Source organism: Narcine bancroftii, chromosome 10, assembly GCF_036971445.1.
Source record: "Narcine bancroftii isolate sNarBan1 chromosome 10, sNarBan1.hap1, whole genome shotgun sequence".
NCBI classification, from domain to species: domain Eukaryota; kingdom Metazoa; phylum Chordata; class Chondrichthyes; order Torpediniformes; family Narcinidae; genus Narcine; species Narcine bancroftii.
In genome coordinates, this window is record NC_091478.1 from 69,998,609 (window position 1) to 70,025,556 (window position 26,948).

The following is a 26,948-nucleotide window of genomic DNA, read 5'->3' on the forward strand; positions in this document are numbered from 1 at the left end:
TTGTTTGGAAGGGAAATTTATTTTAATAGTCAAGTACGTTCCATGATACAGATATTACTCACAGTGAACACATGGGAATAAATTCTGTGGTTGTCAGTAGTAAAATAATTCCAATAAAGACTGTTTAGCAATGCATGTGTTGTTCTTACTAATGCATTAATTAGCATATTCAAGGCATACATTATGTTGCATAATTGTATACAGCAGTAACTCAAAACATGATAGTTGGATTTTTGACAAATAAAATTCAGTTACATTAGTAGCTAAACTAATGCCTTGTAGAAAGATTTGCTCTGGTATTGCAGGAGCTGGCCAACATTTTGTGAAATGTCATTTCAAAGACAATCGAAAAATGATGATGATGTTATCCAGTTTTAAATATAGTTTGAATATACAAATCCTTTAGGCACAGATTAGTACAAATTACATGCATAGCAATAAATTTCACAGAAATTATCAATTTACTCAACTGCATTTAAAATGAAAATTCTGAAACAACTCAAACATTAACATTGATAGACTTTAAGAACAAGACTTTATTAGGGAACTAACTTGATTCTAATGAGAAGTAGAAGGGCGAGGGAACAGGAACCAGATTAGATATTACGAGATTCAATTTAGAATTTAGAATGATTGGCCTTAACTTTCCCTAAAGGAATTAGAACATGTCAGATATAACAGGGGAAAATAGTTGCCGCTTTATGTCATAGTGTACAAAACCACAATCAAAGATAACCATACTAATTATTTATACTTGCAGCTCAATGGGTAATATCTTTGTAAATTGCATAATCTAAGACACAAAATAATGGGACGATTATTGAGCTCAGGGGAGAAACCAAAAGAAATAGAAACAATCTCACTCCAGCCAATCTGGACACAAATCAACACTGGTCGTGAAGAGCAGAATAGGTGCTGTTATATGGACCAAAGTCATTTGTGTCATATCCCATCCACAGGAATGTGTTTGAATGGTGCATCAAAATGCAATAATCCACAAAATTAACAATTTTGTACTTGTTGTCTTTTCTTACACTTTTCATCTTGAGGGACATAAGTTATTTAGCTGCTTTTCATTTCAGATCAGCAGCCCCAGAAAATGTCTTGTGAACTTTTTGAACCGTATTAATAACATGTGCCAAAGTCATCTTTTAAAATTTGCATACATCATGGACAGTTCAAAGAAAGATCTGAAAAGGGGAAAAGTGCAAATTCTGCGTGAAGAATACACGATTTACTCATGCATGTAATAGTAACATATCAAGAGTTTAAGATTGATAGATAGATGTTTACAACATCAGGTAACTGAATTCTTCAATATCTGATGTTTTCATTAGAAAATAAGGATAATATTCGATGAGTCTAAAATAGGACTCAAAGAAATGCTTATTCAATTATTATGGACTGCAATTACTTCACTAATTGGTGCATAAAATAGAAAAAAAATCATACAGATCTTGCACTGAAATTAAACAACATCCAATTGTTGATAAAATCTAAAACACATTGGTGTTACTTACACCAGTCTGCTGATTTCTGGTACACCAACACATCATCCCACCCACAGCATATTTAATTTAAAATGAAAGCTTCAGGATGAAGTCCTGGTCTCGGAAAGGTAGAAACGGTACATGAGTCCTACAATACCAGCAGCAAAAGCAGGAATAAGCCAATTTGTCCACCAACTAAAAAGAAAACATACTTGGTTAGTATTCAAATATTAATTAATATAGCCCACAATTTTACTTACGGTGATTAAAAAATTAAGTGAGTATGGAAAAAATGTCTGCAATATTTCAAATATCTGAAAGTTTATCAAGCTTACTTTTATTATTCTTTGTTATGTTAGAGGCTCATTGGAAAGATCAACCAAGGAACAAATAACAAATTTTTAAAAAATTTTTTTTATTTTTCACACTATAAACCACATTGATCAAGATACATACATTTTTCTTTTCAAATATATACAGTGTCATTTTCTCCCCCCCCCTTCCCATCCCACCCTCCCTACCTCCCCTCCCATTCATTTAAAGTTCAGAATCTAAGATACATTAAACCCGTCAAACAATGTTGTCACTCAATAAAAATAAACAAGAAATTCCACTGAGTCAATCCTTTTCATTTCCTTCTCCTTCTGTCATTTTAGGTGGTAGATGTCCCCGGTAGATTTTCTCTATTGTGTTTCATTTATGGCTCCCATATTTGTTCAAATATTGTAATATTATTTCTTAAATTGTATGTTATTTTTTCTAATGGAATACATTTATTCATTTCCACATACCATTGTTGTATTCTCGAGTTATCTTCTAATTTCCAGGCTGATATAAAACATTTTTTTGCTACAGCTAGGGCTATCCTAACAAATCTTTTTTGTGCACCATCCAAATCAAGTCCAAATTCTTTGTTTTTTTATGTTATTTAGGAGGAAGATCTCTGGGTTTTTTGGTATATGGCTTTTTGTGATTTTATTTAATATCTGGTTTAGATCTTCCCAAAATTTTTTCACATGTCCAGATTGCATGAATTGTTGTTCCCATTTCCTTTTTACAGCAAAAACATCTGTCAGATACTGTTGGGTCCCATTTATTTAACTTTTGAGGTGTAATGTATAGCCTGTGTATCCAGTTATATTGTATCATATGTAACCTCGTGTTTATTGTATTTCTCATAGTTCCAGAGCATAACTTCTCCCATGTTTCCTTCTTTATTTTTATGTTTTAATCTTGTTCCCATTTTTGTTTAGTTTTACCATTTGTTTCCTCATTCTCCTTTTCTTGCAGTTTAATATACACATTTGTTATAAATTTTTTGATTATCATTGTGTCTGTAATCACATATTCAAAATTACTTCCCTCTGGTAACCTCAGATTGCTTCCCAATTTGTCCTTCAAGTAGGATTTCAGTTGGTAGTATGCCAACACTGTATCGTGAGTTATATTATATTTATCCTTCATTTGTTCAAAGGATAATAATTTATTTCCTGAAAAGCAATTTTCTATTCTATTGATCCCTTTTTACTCCCATTCTCTAAAGGAAAGGTTATGTATTGTAAAAGGGATTAGCTGATTTTGCGTCAGTATTAGTTTTGGTAATTGGTAATTTGTTTTATTCCTTTCTACATGAATCTTCTTCCAAATATTGAGCAGATGTTGTAATACTGAAGAATTCCTACATTGTACCAATTTTTCATCTCATTTATATAATATATGTCCAGGTATCTTCTCCCCTATTTTATCTAGTTCTAATCTAGTCCAATCTGGCTTTTCCCTTGTTTGATAAAAATCTGATAGGTATCTTAATTGTGCGGCTCTATAATAATTTTTAAAGTTTGGCAGTTGTAAGCCTCCTTGCTTATACCATTCTGTTAATTTATCTAGTGATATCCTCGGTTTCCCCCCCTTTCCATAAAAATTTCCTTATTTTCTTTAACTCCTTGAAGAATTTCTCCGTCAAGTGTATTGTCAATGCCTGAAATAGGTATTGTATCCTTGGGAAAATGTTCATTTTAATACAGTTTATCCTTCCTATTAGTGTTAGTGGTAAGTCTTTCCAATGCTCTAAGTCGTCCTGCAATTTTTTCATTAGTGGATAATAATCGAGTTTATATAGATGGCCGAGGTTATTTATTTGTATACCTAGGTATCGTATTGCTTGCATTTGCCATCTGAATGGTGATTCTTTCTTAAATTTTGAGAAATCCACATTATTCATTGGCATTGCTTCACTTTTATTTGCGTTAATCTTGTATCCCGATACATCTCCATATTCCTTCAATTTCTTATGTAATTCTTTTATTGATATTTCTGGTTCTGTTAAGTATACTATAACATCATCTGCAAATAAACTGATTTTATATTCCTTCTCTTTTATTTTTATCCCTTTTATTTTACTTTCTGTTCGTATCAATTCTGCTAGTGGCTCTATAGCTAACGCGAACAATAAGGGCGATAGTGGGCATCCCTGTCTTGTTGATCTGCTTAAGTTAAATTGCTTTGATATATATCCATTTACTGTCACTTTCGCCAATGGCGAATGAAATAATGCTTTAACCCAATTAATATATTTCTCTGGTAGGCTGAATTTTTGTAGTACTTTGAATAAATAATTCCATTCTACTCTGTCAAAGGCCTTCTCTGCGTCTAAAGCAACCGCTACTGTTGGTGCTTTATTTCCTTCTACTGCATGAATTAAGTTAATAAATTTACAAATATTGTCTGTTGTTTGTCTTTTTTTAATAAATCCAGTTTGGTCTAGATTTACTATTTTTGGTACATAGTCGGCTAATCTGTTTGCTAATAGTTTAGCTATTATCTTATAATCTGTGTGAAGTAAAGATATTGGTCTATATGACGCTGGTGTGAGTGGATCTTTCCCTGTCTTTGGTATTACTGTAATTATTGCTGTTTTGCATGAATCTGGTAAGTTTTGTGTTTTATCAATCTGGTTGATTACTTCCAGGAGGGGAGGAATTAATAAATCTTTAAATGTTTTATAGAATTCTATTGGGAATCCATCCTCTCCTGGTGTTTTATTATTCGGTAGTTTTTTTATTATCTCTTGTATTTCTACTATTTCAAATGGTTCTGTTAATTTATTTTCTTCCTCTATTTGTAATTTTGGTAGTTCAATTTTAGTTAAAAATTCATCTATTTTGTCTTCTTTCCCTTCGTTTTCAGTTTGGTATAATTGTTCGTAGAATTCTCTGAAGTTTTCATTAATCTCTGTTGGATTATATGTGATTTGTTTGTCTTTTTTCCTTGATGCCAATACCATTTTCTTAGCTTGTTCTGTCTTAAGCTGCCATGCTAGAATTTTGTGCGTTTTTTCTCCTAGTTCATAATATTTGTTTTGTCTTCATTATGTTCTTCTCCACCTTATATGTTTGTAGTGTTTCATATTTTATTTTTTTTTATCTGCCAATTCTCTTCTTTTAGTTGTGTCTTCCTTCACTGCTAATTCTTTTTCTATATTTGCTATTTCCCTTTCCAACTGCTGTTTCCTGATTGTAGTCCTTCTTCATCTTATTATTTGCCCTCTGATGTACGTTTCATTGCGTCCCATAGTATAAACTTATCTTTCACTGATTCCATATTTATTTCAAAGTACATTTTAATTTGTCTTTCAATGAATTCTCTAAAATCCTGCCTTTTAAGTAGCATGGAGTTTAATCTCCATCTATACATTCTTGGAGGGATGTCCTCTAACTCTATTGTCAATATCAGGGGTGAGTGGTCCGATAATATTCTAGGTTTATATTCTGTTTTTCTTACTCTGTCTTGCATACGAGCTGATAACAGGAATAGGTCTATTCTTGAGTATGTTTTATGCCTACCCGAATAATATGAATATTCCTTTTCCTTTAGGTGTTGTTTCCTCCATATATCCAAAAGTTGCATTTCTTGCATCGATTTAATTATAAATTTGGTTACTTTTTTCTTTCTGTTAATTTTTTTCCCCCAGTTTTATCCATGTTTGAATTCAAATTAAGGTTGAAATCCCCTCCTATTAATATGTTCCCTTGCGTGTCTGCTATCTTCAAAAAAATATCTTGCATAAATTTTTGATCTTCTTCGTTAGGTGAATATACATTGAGTAAATTCCAAAACTCCGAATATATCTGACATTTTATCATTACATTATCTCCCTGCTGGATCTATTATTTCCTCTTCTATTTTAATTGGTACATTTTTACTGATTAATATAGCTACTCCTCTAGCTTTTGAATTATATGACGCTGCTGTTACATGTCCTACCCAATCTCTCTTTAATTTCTTGTGCTCCATTTCAGTTAAATGTGTTTCTTGCACGAATGCTATATCAATTTTTTCTTTTTTCAGTAAATTTAGCAGTTTCTTCCTTTTGATTTGGTTATGTATTCCGTTAATATTTAAAGTCATATAGTTCAACGTAGCCATTTCATCCTTTGTTTATCTTTCCTTTCCGTTTCCTCATCATCACCTTTCCTTCTTATCAATTTCTGCTTTCTTGTTTTGAACACTTTATAAGACAACATTTCTAAAACATCAAACATTTTGCTTATTTTCCTATCTAAAATTTCTTTAACCCCACTATCCCCTCCCCTTCCTGAGTTGCCCTTTATCCCTTATTGGGCAACCACATCTCCCCACTCCATTTGGATTTGCGAATTCACTCGCAAGCGTCAACTGATTTCGCAGTGACCGTAACTCCTCCCCACCCAGCCCCCCCCAGAAAAGATTTTAATTTTCATATATAACAAAGGTCACTCTCTTAATTCCCTCCTTACTTCCTCTCTTCCCCTTCTTTCCCTTATTAATTCTTATCTATACTCTATATATTTTCCTTTAAATACGGATACACTCATGTACACACATATATACATACACACATATAGATATATTTATAATATATAGATATATTTATAATATAATATATATATATATATATATATATATATATACACACACACCCATATACACACATACATATAGTTCATGGTCATTTTTACTCTCGTTACATGTCTTCATCTCTCTGTCTGTTTTGTAGTTGTTCTGCAAATTTTCGTACTTCCTCCGGATCCGAGAATAGTCTGCCCTGGATAACTATTTTAAGTACCGCTGGGTACTTTAGCATAAATTTATATCCTTTTTTTCCATAGGATCGCTTTTGCTGTATTAAACTCCTTTCTCTTCTTCAGGAGTTCAAAACTTATATCTGGATAGAAAAATTTTTTTTGACCTTTATATTTCAGTGGCTTTTTGTCTTCTCTTATTTTCTTCATTGCTTTCTCCAATATATTTTCTCTTGTTGTATATATTAGGAATTTTACTAAAATGGATCTTGGTTTTTGTTGTGGCTGTGGTTTCAGGGCTAATGTTCTATGTGCCCTTTCTATTTCCATTTCTTCCTATAATTCTGGTCTTCCTAGGACCCTGGGGATCCAATCTTTTATAAATTCTTTCATATTCTTGCCTTCTTCATCTTCCTTAAGGCCCACTATCTTTATATTATTTCTTCTATTATAATTTTCCATTATATCTATCTTCTAAGCTAACAGCTTTAACTTTTTTATTAGATTCTTCTAATTTCTTTTTTAAATCCTCTACTTCCATTTCTACGGCTGTTTCTCGTTCTTCCACCTTGTCCACTCTTTTTCCTATACCTGACATGACCATCTCTAATCTATTCATTTTTTCTTCTGTAATTTTAATTCTTTTTATTTCACTAAATTCTTGTGATTGCCATTCTTTTACTGATTCCATATATTCTTTAATAAAAATATCCATTGTCTTGCCTTTCCCTTCTTCCATTTCTCTATGTCTTCTTCTTCTTCCTCTGGGTTGGTCATCTGTTGTTTCCTTGTTTTCTTTTTACTCTCTTCTTTCTTGTTCTCGTTGTTTTCAATGTTCTCTTCCTGTTGTTGTGTAGCTGTCATTCTCAGCTGTGGAGATCGACTCCTCAGCTGGTCCCCCCTCCCATCAGTGTTTTTTTTTGTCATGCGCATCTCACATGCGCGACTCCTCGCACTTTTGCTTGGTCTGCGAGCCATTTTTGTAGTCCCGAGCTCGGGACTTCAACTGACCTTGGGAAGCGGGCTTCTCTCTCCGCAGAGGGCCTCCTCGGACAGGTAAGGCCTTCAGCTTCTTCCGACGTCCTTTCTTCTTCTCTTCTTCCCATTGCTTTCGACATTTCTTTCTTCGCCGCCATTTTCTTCCCACCTTTACTTTCACTTTATTTTAATTTTTATGTTTGTGCCTTTGTGTTTTCTGTGTTTTTTTTTTAAACTTTTCCGGAGAGGGCTGGAGTTCCCCGACCGGCCACTACTCTATCACGTGATTCCCCTTACAAATAATACAAATTGATGCCAGAGTACCCAACTGAAGATTGATGATATTATATCAGAATAGTAGATGCAAAAGCTTTTTTGATATGCATGACATTTGCACTGTTGAAAATAAGCTGATATGTTTGTAATTTTCCAAGTTGATTAAATTTGGGCAGGGTTTGGGGAAGGAGAAGAAAGAAAATATTACAAAGGTAGAGTTGATTGTATACAGTGCAAAAACTCAGATGATGCAACTATCCAAATCTATCAACCCTGCTGCTTCCAGCTAAATGAAGCTACCTGAAGATGTGGCTTTCCCCAAATTAAGCAAAAGTCGATATTTTATTCCTTTATTATAAATGTCCCTTTTTAAATTGAAAAACCTTTTTTTGCAAAATGGCTTTCTTCCCAGTTTCTATACATGTAATAAAATGCTTCAAAAGTTTCAGATAATGTTGGAGATATCTCAACTGGATTCAAATTTTACAACAAATTCTAATGCTTTTATGCCACAAAGGTTCTGATTCACTATCTGTTCGTGAGGGCATTCCCCACTACTATTTTGATTGGCAAATGCCACCTCTACATGGAAGGTGGAGTCAATTTCAGTTAACATTTTCTGCAACATGTATAATTGTTATTTAAGCCTACCATACCTAGAATTGCTTGAAGATGTTGTAATCAACACATCCTGAAGAGAAAAGGGAAACATTTTTAGCATTTTTATGAAGAATTTCATACAAATATGACTACTATGTAAAATAAAATGAACTACCATCCATTAATCCATTACTATGTAATAATTTATACACACACTGTTACAAAAGTAATAATCCATTATGTATTTACTACACAAGCCACAGTAATGAATAGAAGGCAGCAGGTGGCTGGAAATGATGAAACACATGGTTCTAAGCATTAATGGGTGGAAAATATTGAAAATAATTGTAGCGAGCCAAGGGATGATGTCCTGCTCAGATACGAGGTCATGAATGGTTGGGTGCAGAAATGTGATTAAGTCAGGACTATAATATTTTTAAAAAGGGCAGCATCTCATAGAAACAGACATTTCAGAGTCCAGGCTTTGATTTGTCTCGGCTTTTGTTTGCAAATAAAGGCTTAAACTTTTCTGAAGAATTCTTCATGTTGCTGGACTCATTTTTGGACATCAAAAAACCACAACACTACTAGGAGGTCTTTAGTTCAACTCTCATTATCCTGTCACCTTTTAGAAAGCTACAGCTGTTTAGAGTCGAACTGGTTGTCTAAATTCATTGTTCAATTTATAAAACATGTATAGTTCCATTTTAAGAAAAAAGTTCTTGCCTTTCAAAAACTGACCTTGCTTTATCGACCAACTTAATTTTGAAGCCTTGGTACTGCTATAATGCAAGAAGTGTAATGCTAGTGTAATGAAAGATTGCATCTCCATCAGTGTTGAACTTTCCACAGCATCAGCTGGTGGGGGAGGTGGGAAAGGAGGCATTGACAATCAAGCAATTCTGTGACAAGACTTGTGGAGACAAAAATGAGGGAAAAGCAGGATCTGGCAAAATCATTTATATTTTTATAACCATATAACAATTACAGTACAGAAACAGGCCATCTCTGCCCTTCTAGCCTGCTCCCTGCCCATAACCCTCCAATCCCCTCACATCCGTACACTCATCCAACCTTCTCTTAAATGACAAAATTGACCTTGCTGCAACCACCTCTTTTGGAAGGTCATTCCACTCAGCCACCACTCGGAGTATAGAAACTCCCTTCTCATGTTACTTCTAAACTTTTTCCCCCTCGTTCCAATCTCACTTACCCTCAAGGGGAAGAGCCTATTCACATCAACTCTATCTATCCCCCTCTATTTTAAATATCAAGACCATTCTCAACCTATGCTCCAATGAATGAATGAATCAATCTTTCTTTGTATTCTTGATATTGCAATCCAGGCAATATTTTAGTAAATCTTCTCTGCGCCCCCTCTACCTTCTTAATATCCTTTCTATAATTTGGGGACCAGAACTGCACACAGTATTCCAAATTTGGCCTCACCAATCCCTTAAATAGCCACCTCCCAGCTCCTACATTCTATGCTTTGATTTATAAAGGCCAGCATACCAAAAACCTTCTTTACCATTCTATATGAGATTCCACTTTCAAAGAACGATGAACCATTATTCCAAGATCTCTCTGTTCCTCTGCATTCCTCAGTGCCCTCCCCTTCACTGCATATGTTCTGTTTTGATTATTTTTCCCAAAATGAAGCACTCCACACTTAACTATATTAAACTCCATCTGCCATCTTTCAGCCCACTCTAAGCAGTCCAAATCCTTCTGCAGTCTCTGAAAACCATCTTCACTGTTCACAACTCCCCCCATTTTTGTATTGTCCGCATATTTACTAACCCAATTTACCACTCCATCATCCAATTCATTAATGTAAATAGTAAACAACAAGGGACCCAACACCAATTCCTGAAGCACACCACTCATCACCAGCCTCCATCCTGACAGATAGTTATCGACCATGACTCTCTAGCATCTGGCATCTACCTTCTAGCCACTGTTGAACCACTGTTCCACCTTCTTGAAGATCTTACTGAAATCCATATAGACTACATTTAATGTTCTATCCTCATCAACCTTCCTAGTCACCTCCTCAAAAAATTCAACAAGATTTGTCAAACATGACCTTCCAAGCACAAACCCATGTTGGGTGTCCTTGATCAGTCCCTGCCTCTCGAGATACTTGAATATTATCTCTAAGAATATTTTCAATTAGTTTACCAACTACCGACATCAAACTTACTGGCCTATAATTGCTGGGCCCACATCTGGAGCCCTTTTTAACCAGAGGAACCACATTTGCAATACGCCAATCCTGCGGACCATGCCCCTCCTCTAGTGACTGTTGAAAAATCACCGTCAGAGCCTCCACTATTTCCTCCCTGATTTCCCTGAAGAAAATCCCATCGGGATCCAGAGACTTATCCACCTTCATATGCGTCAAAAGTTCCAATACCCTCTCTTTCCTGATCCCTACATTTTCCATAATAACCTCTTTTGCTTCTCTTATCCTACACAATTCATATCCTTTTCCCTAGTGAATACCGAAGAGAAGAACTCATTCAATATCTCCCCCACCTCATTCGGCTCCACACATAGTTGTCCGCTCTGATTCTCTAAGGGACCAATTTTATCCTTCACTCTCCTTTTGCTATTTACGTATTTGTAAAAAAAACCCTTTGGATTTACTTTCACCCTGTTCACAATAGCCACCTTGTACCTTCTTTTCACTTTCCTAATTTCTTTAAGCTTCTTTTTACAATCCATGTATATTCCAAGCATCTCGTCTATACCTTTTCTTATATTTAATGAAGGCCTCCCTTTCATTTCCAACCAACTTTCTAATCTCTCTTGAAAACCGCAGCTCTCAAACTTTTGGCTCTGCCTTTTATCCTAACAGGAACAAAGATTAAGCACCCTCAAAATCTCACCTTTAAGTGACCTCCAATTGTCCTCTATCTCCTTCCCATAAAACAAATCAGCCCAAACCACTCCTTGTAAATCCCTTCTCATTTCTTCAAATCTGGCTTTTCCCCACTCAAAATCCTTAATCTTTGGATCAGACCTATCCCATTCCATACATATTGAAACTAATGGTACTATGCTCACTGGATCCAAAGTGCTCCCCAACACACACCTCAGTCACCTGCCCAATCTCATTCCCCAACTGTAGATCCAACACTGCCCCTTCTCTAGTGCGTACCTCAACATATTGCTGCAAAAAACTATCCTGCACACATTTTACAAATTCTAATCCATTCAGCCCCTTCACAGAATGTGTTTCCCAATCTATATTAGGAAAATTAAAATCCTCCACTAATACAACCCTGTGCTTATTACAAATCTCAGCTATTTTCTTACACATTTGCCCCTCTATTTCTCGTTCCCCACTAGGTGGTCTACAATACACCCCATGATTGTAATTTCTCCTTTTCCATTTTTTAAAAAAATTCCACCCATACCACCTCCCTTGATGAGCCCTCCAATCAATCTTGCATCAGCACCGTTGTAATATTTCCCTGACGAGCAATGCCACACCACCCTCTCTTACCCCTCCAATTCTATCACACCTAAAGCAGTGAAATCCTGGAATATTTAGCTGCCAGTCACTACCCTCCAGCAACCACGTCTCACTAATTGCCACCATGTCTATCTACACCTTCAGCTCATCCACCTTCCTTACAATACTCCTAGCATTACAGTAAATGCATTTCAGAGATTTCCCACATATTACCTTCTACTTTTCCCCATCTTTACAGACAACTCCATTTATTACCATCATCCCCCTCCATCACAGTACTGATCTTTTTCCTTCTCTATCACCTGTCTTACAACCCCTCCCCCCCCAACCAACTAAACTTTGTCTACAAGCCTTCTCTATTTGTGGACAACCCTTCTCTTTGCTGTATCTTTTCATATGGACCCTTTCTCCCAACTGTACTAGTTTAAAGTCCCCTTAGTAGCCCTAGCAAATGCCCCCTTGCCAGATCCTGGTCCCTCTGGGATTCAGATGCAACTTGTCCGTTTGGTACAGGTCCCACCTCCCCTAAAAAAAGGTCCCAGTGATCCAAGAACTCGAATCCCTGCCCTTTACTCCACCCCTTAAGCCACACATTCATCCTCCACCTGATACTATTCTTGCCGTCACTATCGTGTGGCACAGGAAGTAATCCAGACACAACTCCCTTTCCGGTCCTTCTTTTTAGCTCCCTACCTAACTCCCTATATTTATTTTTTCGGACCACTTCACTCTTCCTCCCTATGTCGTTGGTACCAACATGTACCACAACCTCTGGCTCACTACCCCCCCCCAGGATGTCTTGGACATGAGAAGTTACATCCCGGACCCTGGCACCCGGGAGGCAAACAACTAACTGGTTTTCTTTATTGTATCCACAGAATCCCCAGTCTGTCCTCCTGACCATTGAATCCCCTATTACAATTGCCCTCCTCTTCCTTTCCCTACCTTTCTGGGCTACAGAGGCTGATCTTGTGCCACAAGTACAGCCATGGATGCTTTCCTCAACCTGACCATCCAGTACTCAAGGAGGAGTACCTATTGTTGAGGGCTACAGGCACAGTGGCCCTTTGTTCCTGCCTCTTCCCTTTCCCTCTCCTAACTGTAACCCACTAATCTTCCTCCCATGGCCCTGATGTGACCACCTGGCTATAACTCCTATCTATGACAGCCTCACCTCCCTGACCAGAGTAAGGTCATCGAGCTGCAGTTCCAGTTCCCTGACAGTCCCTGAGACACTGCAGCTCAGCACACTTAGTGCAGACATGGATGTCTGGGAGGCTAGAAGACTCCAGGACCTCCCACATCTGACACTGAGAACATCAAACTGCTCTAACACTCATCCCATTTCTCTCCCTCTCACCGTACAAAAAGAAAAAAATGTGACAAATATAGTCTTGCCTTAATCCAGATATACTCTACCTCAGCTCGCTGAAGCCTCTCGACCCAAAGCCTCACTCCTTCACCAGGCCACTCACTCACTACTCTGCTCCTTTGCCTTACCCTCCTCTTATTGGTCCTTAACCAATTCTTCTACTGAATATAGATTTAATAAAATATCCCTTTGGAAGCAAGAGAACCCAATTACAGCATCCAAGTCCAATCAATGTAAATCCTGAATTATTAAAGCTACTTTAAATGGGTGGAGCTTGTTTAAATTCAAAATATTTCCTCCAGAAAATCATGAAGGAAAGAATTTTTTTTTAAAGTAATGAAACAAATTATGTTTATTAAGATCATCTTTAAAGAATATTTAAAATAATAGCACAAATATGTTAAATGCAGTTTAATAAAATACCACACAGTAGCTTTTGTCACAATAAATGCTTCTTTTAAACAGGCAATTGAATCAAAATGTTTCAATTTTACAAACTGGCATTGAACTTTATGACAATAAAATGATCAATGACTTATGATAGTATTAAATATTTTCCACACAAGTGCCATATGAAACAGCAGCCGAAGAGGTATTAGACAATGGGAAGCACAGTGACCCTCAGTAAAGTCACTGTCACACAGCTTCAGCATCCCTGGATCAACCCTGACCTAGTGTTCTCCATCTCAAGTTCACATTCTCTGTGACTGCATGGGTTTCCTCTGGGTAACCTGATTTCTTCCCACATCCCAAAGGTTTGTGAGTTGCTAACTTAGATATCAATGAGAAATTACCCTTACTGTGTAGTTGAATGGAAGAATCTGGGAGAAACTGTTTGGAATGTTGGAAGAATAAAAATGGAAATTAGTGTGTAGAAATTTGTATAAATGGGTATTTGATGATCAGAGTGAACTTTGGACAATGGGCTTGTTTCCACCTTTTTTTTTTTAAATTGAGGATTTTCAATCAATATTGAGTTACAAAACAAAATCAAAGAAGCATCACAGATATATACAATGAAATACCAAAATTGAACATGCTAATATACAAAGAATCAACACATTATCACAATTATTAAATTCTACACTATTGCTTATAAATACAAAATTACGCACCGTGCTGATCATCCCTCCTGTTTTATTCTAAATTTGATGTTTACTTCAAAGAAAATTAGAATTGATAGGAAAAACTTTGTCATGTTACTAGCAGAAATTCCCAGAGATTTCTATTCTAAATTACAGGATGGAGTTAAGTTGGTAAAACAGCACAGTACTATTGAGAAACATTTATTCAAGATCAGTGTGATAAATTAGATTTTTTCCTTACCTTTGAATTTTCCTTTCTACGATCATCCTTAAAAAAAAGCAAAGCATTTATTTTTAAAGACGTAATCAAGAACCAAAAAAACTGCTGGATTTTGTAATTTGATATATAAAAGATAAAATGCTTGAAGTAATTTAGCAGATTAGCCAGCATCTGTGGAAAAGGAAAGATTTAATGTTTAATTTACTCAAAAGATGAGATTTGCTTCTCTTTCCACAGATGCCTGCCAGGTCCACAGATTATTTTCAGCATTTTTTTAAATTATAAAGATCAATCTGAACACAACAACACATTATTAAAAAATTTAAAGTGCTATTTCTTGAAGGTGCATACTATTTTGTAAAAATGTACAACCTTTCATCCTGAATAATGCACCTTTCCATGATTGCCATCAGTGGAGAAAAAAGGCATCAATTAATCAGGAAAGTAACTTTTCATCCATCTCCATATTCCAGACAAAAACCAAGGATGAAATAAAGCCTTTCAGAAGCTGGCATGCATGGAGTGGAATGAAGTGCTGAATTATATTCTCAACAAATTTCTGATACAGGTAGAATATCCAAATGTTATCCAGCCCTTCTGGTTGATAGAAGAATGCCTCAAGTGTTCCCACTTCTGCCTACCCAAGTCAATGAGCGAGTCCTGCCATACTCACCACACACATATATTGCTATCAAATATCTGCCTTGTTCACATCGGAAAAGTGAACTCCTGCATCGTGCTAGAGCCTTGAGAAATGTCATTATACATGATCAGGCAAGATCACGTCTCTGAAAAACCAGCCTCCAACTTCACCATCTATCAGAGAAGACAAAGTTTCTCCCACATTTCAGAATGTCACAAACAATGAGAAGCATTCAGAAACTGTCAAAATAGAAGCAATAAAAAAAATTCACAAAAAAAATCTTCAGTAATCTGAAATAATATGGGAAATTTATATTAATTTAGTTGATAAAAACTTGATTTGGCTTTTTACCTTCTATATCTCAGCAGCAAAATCCTTTCATATGAATTGATTTGTGGATCCTGACCCACTATCAGAGATCTTTGTTTGCAATGCAATGCTGAAAAATTTAAGCCAGTTAGTTCCTGGTCCACCTTGGACTCTATGCGGATTTCAACAGCAGATCGGGAGTTGAGAGAAAGACAGCACCATTACAGTTCAGCAACATATTGTAGACCAACACACTCATGGCAACATACAAGAAAAATGCAGACAGTTCCTTGCAAACATCTGGAAAAACAATGATCAGAGAGCACAGGAACAGGCTCTTCGGCCCACTTGTCTGAGCAGAAAATGATGACCAAATCAAACTAAAGCTCTGTTGCTTTCATATGATGGATGTCCCCACATTAACTTCATATTTATGTCTTTCTAGAGGGCTGTTAAATGCTATCATTGTATCTGCTTCCACTATTGGTCCCAGCATCCTATTGCAGGCACCTGCCACTGAGTAAAATATTTGCCCTGCACATCTCCTTTTAACTCGCCTCCGCCATCACCTTAAATGCATATCCTCGCGTGTATAGTGCTTTCACCCGGAGGAAAATAATTCTGATTGTCCACCCCATCAATGCCTCTCATGATGGTATACAACTCTATCAGGTCTCCATTCAGCCTCCAATGGCCCAGAGAAAACAATTCGGGTTTGTTCAAGCTCTCCCCATTACTCATACCCTCTAAACTAGGCAACATCCCCTCAGTAACCTTTCCAAAATTTCACATCCTTCCTGTAATCAGGCAACCAGAACTGCACAAGTTTAGTTATGGAAAATAAACCACATGAACTACCATCCATTACTATGTAACAATTTCCGCACACTATGTTACAAAAGTAATAATCCACTATGTATTTACTACGCAAGGCCACAGTAATGAATAGAAGGTAGCAGGTGGCTGGATATGATGAAACACGTGGATCTAAACATGATTAGATTAATGGGTGGAGAATAATGACAATAATTGAGGTGAGACAAAGGATGACATCCTGTTAAGATACGAGGTTATGAATGATTGGGTGCAGAAGTGTGATTCAGTCAGGACTATAATATATAAAAAAAGGTACTGTCTCATAGCAACAGACATTTCAGAGTCCAGGCTTTTATTTGTCTCAGCTTTTGTTTGCAAATAAAGGCTTAAATTTTCTGAAGAATTCTCCATGTTTCCTGACTCATTTTTAAACATTTTAAAACAAACCACAACACAGTCTGACAAAAAGGTTGATTTAGCTGCAACATGACCTCCTTACTTTTATATTCAATGCTCCATTGAGTGAAGCCACCTTTGTCACCCTATCTACTTAGGTAGCCACCATCAATGAACTCTGGACTGTCAGATCCCTCTACTAATAATTGTAAACATTCCCCTTATATTTGACTGCCCAAGGTGCAACAGTTTGCACTTGTCTGAATTAAACACCTATCTGCCATTTCTCTGCCCATGCCTGTAACTGATCCATATCCTGGTGTATTCTTTGATAATCCCATACACTATCCACAACTCTTCTAATATTTGTGTCATTACATTGATCATTTATGTGTATCCCAAACATTGATCCCTGCAGAAAATCACTAATCACAGATCTCCAGCCCGAAAACTGCCTTCCACCGCTCCGCTCTTAAATTTTAAATTTAATTTACTAAAAAATTTAAATTTAGACATACAGCACAGTAACAGGCCATTTCAGCCCACAAGTCCATGCCACCCAATTTAAAAACAATTAATCTACACCCCTGGTATGTTTCAAATGTCTTGCCTTCTATGAGCCAGCCAATTTTGTATCCAAACCATCAACTCACCATGGATCACAACCATCTATACTTTCTGAATCTGCCTACCACAAGGGACCTTGTCAAACAACTTACTGAAGTCGGTTAAGCAGGAAAGTATGCAGAAGCTGGGATTCTAGTGCAATACTCAAAAGTGCTAGACAAACTCAGCAGGTCACATGGCATCTATAGGAACCAAAGAGCAACCAATGCTTCATGCCCTTGACGAAGGGCTCAGGCCCAAAGGATTGGTTATCCTTTGCTTCCTATAGATGCTGCCTGACCTGTTGAGTTTCTCTAACACTTGTGTACGGCACTACTTTTTTTCTTTTTCTTTGGCTTGGCTTCGCGGACGAAGATTTATGGAGGGGTATCTCCACGTCTGCTGCAAGCTCGTTGGTGACTGACAAGTCCGATGCGGGACAGGCAGGCACGGTTGCAAGGGAAAATTGGTGGGTTGGAGTTGGGTTTTTCCTCCTTTGTCTTTTGTCAGTGAGGTGGGCTCTGCGGTCTTCTTCAAAGGAGGTTGCTGCCCGCCGAACTGTGAGGTGCCAAGATGCACGGTTGGAGGCGATATCAGCCCACTGGTAGTGGTCAATGTGACAGGCACCAAGAGATTTCTTTAAGCAGCCCTTGTACCTCTTCTTTGGAGCACCTCTGTCACGGTGGCCAGTGGAGAGCTCGCCATATAACATGATCTTGGGAAGGTGATGGTCCTCCATTCTGGAGACGTGACCCACCCAGCACAGTTGGGTCTTCAGCAGCATGGATTCGACGCTTGTGGACTCTGCCAGCTCGAGTACTTCGATGTTGATGAAGTCATTCCAATTAATGTTGAGGATGGAGCAGAGACAGCGCTGATGGAAGCGTTCTAGGAGCCATAGGTGATGCCGGTAGCGGACCCATGATTTGGAGCCGAACAGGAGCGTGGGTATGACAATGGCTCTGTACACGCTGATCTTTGTGTGTTTCTTCAGGTGGTTGTTTTTCTAGACTCTTTTGTGTAGTCTTCCAAAGGCGCTATTTGCCTTGGCGAGTCTGTTGTCTATCTCTTTGTCGATCCTTGCATCAGATGAAACTTTACTAAAGTCCATGTAAACAACATCCATTGGCATACCCTCATCAAGCATTTACGTAGCCTCAAAAAAACCAATCAAATTGTTAAGACACAACCTGCCTCTTACAAAGTAATGTTAACTGTCCCCAATCAGTCCATAACTTTCCAATTCCTATCACTTACTATCCTCTCCAATAGTTTCCCTATAACTGCCCTATAATTTCCCAGATTATCCTTTTTCCCTTCTTGAACAAACTTCTATTAGTTATTCTCCAGTAATCTGGGACCTCTCCTATCACAAGTGAGGATGCAAAGATCTTTGTCAAGACCCCTGCAATCTCTTCACTTGTCCCTCTCAACAACTGCAGATATATCCCTATAGGCTGGGGTCTCATTCACCCAATGCTTCTCAAAAGACCCAACACCACCTCTTTCTGAGGAGATTCAGCACGTCAGCGAAGACTTGTAAACTTCTACAGGTGTACCTTGGAGAGCATTCTAGCTGGTTGCATCACTACCTGGTATGGAGGGGCTAATGCTCAAGACAAGAATAAACTCCAGATAATGGTTTTAACTCAGCCTGCAACATCACAGGTGCCAGACTTCACTCCATCAAGGACATGTACATGAGGCAGTATCAAAAAAGCAGCCTCTATCCTCAAAGACCTCCACCACCCAGGCCATGACCTCTTCACTCTGCTATCAGAAAAAAGGTACAGGAGCCTAAAGATGGTCACTCAAAGGCACAAGGACAACTTCTTCCTGAATAATCAATGAACCAAAGACACTGCTTTACTTTTTGTGCACTATTTTGTTTTTTTTAAAAATAATGTTTTAAAGATGGTTATAATATGAATGTTTGCACCATTCCATCCATGGCCCATCCCTTCGCAAGTGAAGATGAACACGGTGCCTTGTAGCTTTTCAGCTTTAGGCACCATGTGCCGGAGCAAGGACTGGGAAGTGAGTGCTTGCCTAGGAGAAATGCCTCCCTCTGGGTTCAACGCCACTGAGCCTGGCGGAGTGCAAGGCGCAACAGCCAGAGTGACGCGGGATTGCCCTGCAGTGGTCTGTTTCAAGACCGTGCTTCCTTTGCCCACCGAGTTTGCTGCTGCAGATCACTAGGGAAACTGTTTCCCACGCTCTGTCACAACTGCCAGCCCCTGCTGCCAGACTGACATGTGCTATTTGCCCATAGCTGGGGCCCCTTTCCAGATACTGATGGCTGGGTGAGCCGAGCCCAGGGATTTGAAGTCAGAGACTTCAGAGACTTCTCCTCGCCTTTGCCTAAAACACCAAATTTTATTACTTGTTCGTGACAATAAATTTTGATTCTTCATCTCAAAATGCCCCAATACGTGAGCATTCTCCACATTATGCTCCCTATCACATCCATGCATTTCTTCTTAGTAAACAATTGATGCAAAATACTACTTAGTACCTCATGCACTTCCTTGACTCCGAGCATAAATCCCCTCTCTGGTCATCCTCTTTTTTTTTTTAAATGCATCCATTTGCATGTATTTTGGGATATTCTTTAATCCTGCAGGCCAAGGATATCTCATGGCTCCTTTGGGCCTTCCTAATGCCCAGCTTGAGCCTTTCCTGCAACATTTATATTCCTCCAGGGACTTGTCTGATTGCAGATTCTTGAATCTTGCACATGCCTCCAAAATTATTGCTTATGTAACCCAAACATTTTCATTGAGAACACAGATTAGAAAGGAGAAAACCTATATTTTAACATTAAATTAACCATAAATTTAGTGAGATGCATTATTAATAATTTTAGCAATACTAAGGAAAGTATTATTCAAGCCATGTAAATTTAAACACATCAGGAGGCAGCTAAATAATATTCTGTACCAAATTAAGTTCCCCAATGAAATACTGCTTCAGCAACTCTCTGGCATCAGATGAATGTCCCACATCTTCAAAGCTTTCTGTGGCATCTCCTCCAGCTTGCTCAAAGAGCACCTCTTCACCACCAGGATGCTATAATAAAAATAAGTTAAATGTGTCAGCTATTCAAAAACACATGCAGATCAATATCTTACATGGTTTGATGCAGGTTTAAGACATGGTTTTCTCACTCATCAGGATTTCAATATTCCAACATTATTAACTGAAGATCATCCATTTTTTTTATTTCCATTGAAATATTCTATAGGACTGAGGAATGAGCTGATTTATACACAAGGCTAGAAATCAATAGCTTCTTAAGTATACATTGTGATTAAGTATCTTAAATATTAAATGAAAATGACTAGCATTTCTAGAATTTTTTGTTTTTAAGATCACAAATATCAGATTGGAAAGCTTAATATCACAAAAAACTTCACAGCAAATTTGATATATTAATTTAATCACCTGAACATCCATAGATAACACAAAACTCAACATTTTTTTCCCCCACATGAAAACATCAACCATAGAAAGAAAAATGAAAACAAAAGCAACAAAAAAAATTTAAACCTTTATCTTTCTCTCTCAACAATATTTTAGCTGGTTTACCAACATCCATTTGAGAATTATTTTAGAGAGAGAGCGCACGCGCGAGAGAGCGCGACGGAATAAGGAGATTGGGAAATGGTTACCATAGAAAATGTATTTTTAAAAAAATCTATTTATAGAGGAATTAAAAAAAGAACAAATTTATACAACTTTTTAAAATCTCTATTGATGGAGTCGTAAGGGAACTGTGGAGTGGGGCAGAACAGAGGAATAAATAATTCCTTGAAAGTTGCGTCAGAGGAGGAGTCACGAGATGGAGTAGTGGCCGGAAGGGTAAAACCAGCCTTCTCCAGAAGAACAAAAGTCAAGACAAAGTTCCACAAATATAAAATAGAAGATAAAGTTACAGAGAAGATAAAGTTACAAAGAAAAAGAAGGCACCCAAGAAGGAAAAAGTAAGAACGGGAAAAAAAGAAGTCACCAGAAAAGAAAGAAGATGGCTTTACCTGCACGAAGGAACAGGGAGCCGTGGTGGTGAAGAATGTCCGTTCTCAAAGGTTGGTGCCGGCCCTGCGGAGTCGCGACCCCCCCCACCGATGGACGACAAAAATGGCTCTCTGAGCCAAACAAAAGTGTGCAACTGCACATGCGCGAGGAGTCGCGCATGAGCAGTGTGCAAAGGTAAAAGAAAACACTGACAGGAGGGGGGCTCAGCCGAGGAGCGATCAGCTGAGGGACGCCTGACACCAGGGCTCTCAGCTGGAAGATGAGGAAGGCGGCAGGAGAGGGAGGGAGGTATCAGGCAAGAAAGTCGACGAGGTGAACGGCAAGAGGAGCAGCAGCAGGAGGCCTGACAGATGTGCAGACGAGAAGGGGAGAACCAACAGCAAGAGGCCCAGCAAGAAGAGGCCCGACAAAGTGATACAAGCAACTCATCAGGAAAATCAAAAGAGACAGATACAAAGAATGGAAGAAACAAACACAGATACAGAACACAGAAGAAGAGGAAGACGACCAAGATCTTCACAGAGAAATTGAAGGTAAAACAGATGGACAGAATATAGATAAAGCTTTTTTCAAAGAACAAATGAGAATGTTAAAAGAATGGTTGTCATTAGAATTTAGTGCAATTAAAAGAAAAATGAAAAGAACAGAAGATAAAATGCAAAGATTAGAACTAGTCATGACAGAAATAGGGAAAAGAGTAGAAAATGTGGAAGAACAAGAAACGGCTGTAGAAATGGAAGTAAACGACAAGAGGAAAATTGGAAGGTCACAAAAAAATTTAAAGAGACATAAGAGTTGTTATCTCAGAAAATAGATATGTTGGAAAATTATAGTAGGCGAATCAACAAAAATAGTGGGCCTGAAGGAATATGAAGAAGGCACAGACATGAAGGAATTTATAAAAGAATAGATCGCTGGGAATGACAGAAATGCAGGAAGAAATGGAAATACAAAGGGCACACAGAACACTAGCTCTGAAACCACAGATACATTAAAAACCAAGATCCACCTGTCCTGGGTAAACTTGTACCTCTCACTTTGTTCGTTTTAGATTGGTCACAGTGTTCGAGCTACCGAAAGAAAATAGACACACACACCGAGAGCACTTCAGTTTATACAAATCTTTATTACAATTTCTAAAGCTGTTATCAAACTACAATATGCAAGCCCTTCCTAATTATACTTATCAACGCCTGGACTGTTCCCAACTGCCGAAGCGAGGCAACGATCGTTGGCTGGACTCTAGAAGTTCTTCTTTTTGCTGAGAGATTTGCCACTTCTCGGAGAGTCCCAAACTTCAGCAGCGGGACCATGGCTTATATTACCCAAAAACTGCTTACCCAAGCACCTATTCCCAGCACAGCAAGAAAGATAAGCGAGCAAGCTAGCATGCTAGGCTTCTATCGAATAACATAACTTTCAGCTTATCATTTTGAATACAATGGTTTATTTTGAATCAAGGCTAGGCCTCTGACAGTCTGTGGCCAAAACAAGCAGGAAGATTAAATATTCTTGGTACACAGATGTCCTTTCATCAGATAACTGCACCTGTGGCCCCTCAGTGGAATTTAGCTTATGTCTGCTAATTCTAAAAAACAAGCAGGTTCTCAGCCTTGCAGAAGCAAAGGCTGCAAAAGTAAAAACACAGTTTAAATCTTCCATTACACCACCTTAATAAAATTTTTGAGATATACGACGAGAAAATATACTGGAGCAGGCAAGGAATAAAATTAAAGAAGATAATAAACCATTGGAATACAAGGGTCAAAAAATATTTTTTTTTACCCAGACACAAGTTTTGAACTCTTAAAGAGGAAGGAATTTAATACAGCAAAATCAATCCTATGGAAAAAAGGTTATAAATTCATGTTAAGACATCCAGCTGTGCTTAAAATATTTATCCCCGGGGACCCAAACAGACTGTTCTCGGATGCGGAGGAAGCACAAGAATTCACAGAGCATTGGCAGGACAGAAGGAGAGACGAAGAGATGTAATAAGAATGAAGAACACTGCGAAATCAGTTGACGCTTGCAAACAAGATCGCAATCCAAATGGAAAGGGGAGTTCTGGTTGCCCAGCAAGGGATAAGCAGAAACTCGGGGCGGGGGGGGGGGGGGGGGTGGGGGGCACTTGGGGTTAAAGTAATATTGGATGTGGGAATTGTTGAAGTATTTTATGTTTTAAATGTGCTGTCATACATTGAGTTTAAAAAGGGAAAAAGGGGGATGGAGGAGGCGAGGAAGCGGAAATGAGGTAAACAAGATACAAGATGGCCACGTTGAACTATATGACTAAAAACATTAATGGAATAAAAAACCAAATTAAAAGAGGCTATTAAATTTATTTAAAAAAAAAAGAAAAAATAGATATAGCATTTGTGCAGGAAACACATCTCACTGAAGTGGAACATAACAAATTAAAGAGAGACTGGGTAGGACACGTAGCGGCAGCATCATACAATTCAAAAGCTAGAGGTGTAGGCATATTAATTAATAAAAATGTACCCATCAAAATAGAGGAGGAAATAATAGATCCAGCAGGGAGGTATGTAATGACAAAGGGTCAGATATACTCAGAATTTTGGAATTTGCTCAATATATATGCACCTAACGAGGAGGATCAAAAGTTTATGCAGGATATTTTTTTGAAGATTGTAGATACACAAGGAAATATATTGATAGGAGGGGACTTTAACCTTAATTTGGATCCAATGTTGGATAAAACTGGACAAAAGATGAGCAAAAAGAATAAAGTGGCCAAGTTTATGGCTTAATCAATGCAGGAAATGAAACTTATGGATGTATGGAGGAGACAGCACCCAAGAGAGAAGGAATATTCATATTATTCCAGTAGGCATAAAACATACTCAAGAATTGATTTGTTGTTGGCCCATATTCAAGGGAGAGTTAGGAAAACTGAGTATAAAGCTAGACTACTATTTGATCATTCACCCCTGTTATTAGCATTAGAATTGGAGGACATCCCACCAAGAACATATAGATGGAGGTTAAACTCCAAGCTACTTATAAGGCAGGAATTTAGAGTTTATTGAATGCCAAATTAAAACATTTTGAAATAAACACGGAATCAGTGAAAGACAAATTTATATTATGGGACGCAATGAAAGCCTTCATCAGAGGGCAGTTAATAAGTTATGTAACTAAGATGAAAAAGGACTACAATCAGGAAATAGAGCAGTTGGAAAGGGATATAGTAAGTACAGAAAAAGAATTTCAACAAGGGAAAATATAATGAAGAGAGAATAAGACAGACAAAAAATAAAATACAAAACATTACAAACGTTCAAGGTGGGGAAGAACATAATGAAAATAAAGCAAAAGTATTACGAACTGGGAGAAAAAGCACATAAAATATTAGCCTGGCAACTTAAAACAGAACAAGCTCAAAGAACTGTATTGGCATCAAGGAAAAAGGACAAACAAATTGCATATAAACCAATAGAGATTAATGAGAACTTTAAGGAATTTTATGAACAATTATACCAAACTGAGAACAAGGGGAAAGATGATAAAATAGAAGAGTTTTTAGCTAAAATTGAACTGGCGAAATTTCAAGAAGAGTAACAAAACAAACTGATAAAACCATTTGAAATAGAGGAAGTACAGGATATATTAAAAAAGCTGCCGAACAATAAAACGCCAATAGAATTCTATAAAACATTTAAAGAGTTATTAATTCCTTCTCTCCTGGAAGTAATGAACCAGATAGCAGAAACACAAAACTTGCCAAATTCATGCAAGACAGCAATAATTACAGTAATACCAAAGATGGGGAAAGATCCATTAACACCAGCATCATATAGACCAATATCTCTACTTAACTCAGATTATAAGATAATAGCGAAATTATTAGCAAACAGATTGGCCGATGGTGTACCAAAAATAGTAAAACAAGATCAAACTGGAGTTATTAAGATAAGACGAACAGCGGATAATGTCTGTAAACTTATTAATCTAATTCATGCAGTTCAAGGAAATAAGAAGCCAACAGTGGCTGTTGCAGAAAAAGCCTTTGACAGAGTAGAATGGAACTATTTATTTAAAGTATTAGAGGTTCATTTGTGGTTTTTTTTGAGAAAACTTTCCTGGATAGATAAATTCCACCCAGACCAACCCCTCAGGACTGAGAAACTCATTCAATACAAGGGAAGTTGAAATCACCTATTATCTCTGTTATTCCTACATACTTGCTACTCTGCTTCCTGCCAACTATGGGAGGGAGCCCAATACAGCCCAACAAAATGATCATCCACTTCTTATTTCCCAGCTTCATCCACAGACCTTCATTGAGTACTGCTGTGATGATGTTTCTAATCAAAATCCCTTCCTGTCTGCATCTCTATCTTGCATGCCATGACCTTACCTTGGAACACAGAGCTGAACAGTAAATACAATAAATTCAATTGACTCAAGTTCAATTGTTGTTATCCGTTGAAATGCTTGAAATTGAGATAGAAATGTGAGCAAAGTGAATGAACAGGAGTTACTTTCTTTTTTGATTAGGATCATAAACAAAAGGTAGTTAGGTTAAGTTCATGGAAAAGTAACCTGAAAAGAAATGCTATCTTTGGAAAAAACAGAATGGGAAAGGAAACTTAATGGATATTTTTATCTATAGTTACTCCTCCTTCTGAAATACATGGTTTATAAAGAAATACGAATGCTTTGATAAGCATCTAAATCAACTCGGCTAGAAAATTACTTGCCAGTTTCTAAAATGCGATTAGCATGGGTGGAGACAAACTGGTCATCATGAATGTGAAAGGCCGAATAAACCCCATTTATTCAAATATTGGTTTAAATTACACAGAACTCCAAGTACTTCAAGCAGAGAACTAAAATGCATAGTTCAGATCAATTATAGAATAATACAGTACGATTTTAATTTCTGAACACAACCATTACACAATGGGCCAAGACCAACCATAAAACCTGCTTTTAAGATGCTCTTGACACTGTGGTTCAGTGAGAATGGAGAAACTCAGCAGGTCAAACAGTGCCTTGTAGCAAAGGTACATCAGCCACGTTTCGACCTGGAGCCCTGCCCCCCTTTTGTTCGGGCATCTCTCGTGTTCCCCCACCCCTTGATGAAAGGCTCCAGCCCGAAACGTTCCCTTCACCATTGTTCCATCAAGGCACTGTTTGACCTGCTGAGTTTTGTGTTTTACATCGTCACGTCACGACCAAAAGTCTGAATTCGTTTTATATACGGTCTTTTATCCAAACATTTCAATGAACCCCAGATCCACAAAGAAGTCGATCGTACACATTGAACTTTTATTTCACACCATGATGTTTGATAACCCTCGTGAGGTTGTGAATGGGAGAACAAACGCGAAACTGACCTCCTCCAGAAATTTAGTGACGTCAAAGACTTTATCGTGTATGACCAGCCACATGGATTTGCTTCTGTTGTGTGTTTTCACCTCTTCCAGTGAGAAATAATTTACCTTCGCCTCATTTTCCACGCAGCGACTTTGCTCCTCCATGCTTCACCCGCACCCCGTCGACGGCCGTTCAAACGGTGGGAGAGGGGTGGGGAAGAGTGTGCGTGATC

The 26,948-nt window shown here is 37.7% G+C and overlaps 1 protein-coding gene across 1 annotated transcript; it reads right to left on the bottom strand.

Moving 5' to 3' along the window:
* On the bottom strand, window positions 1-26,948 carry cyb5b (cytochrome b5 type B). The gene is made up of 5 exons (XM_069901295.1): window positions 26,737-26,948; window positions 20,276-20,404; window positions 14,587-14,613; window positions 8,461-8,495; window positions 1-1,685 (listed from the first exon to the last, which is right to left on the bottom strand). Exons 1-5 carry the CDS (start codon window positions 26,878-26,880, stop codon window positions 1,592-1,594), a joined length of 429 nt encoding a protein of 142 aa, XP_069757396.1. The 5' UTR covers window positions 26,881-26,948; the 3' UTR covers window positions 1-1,591.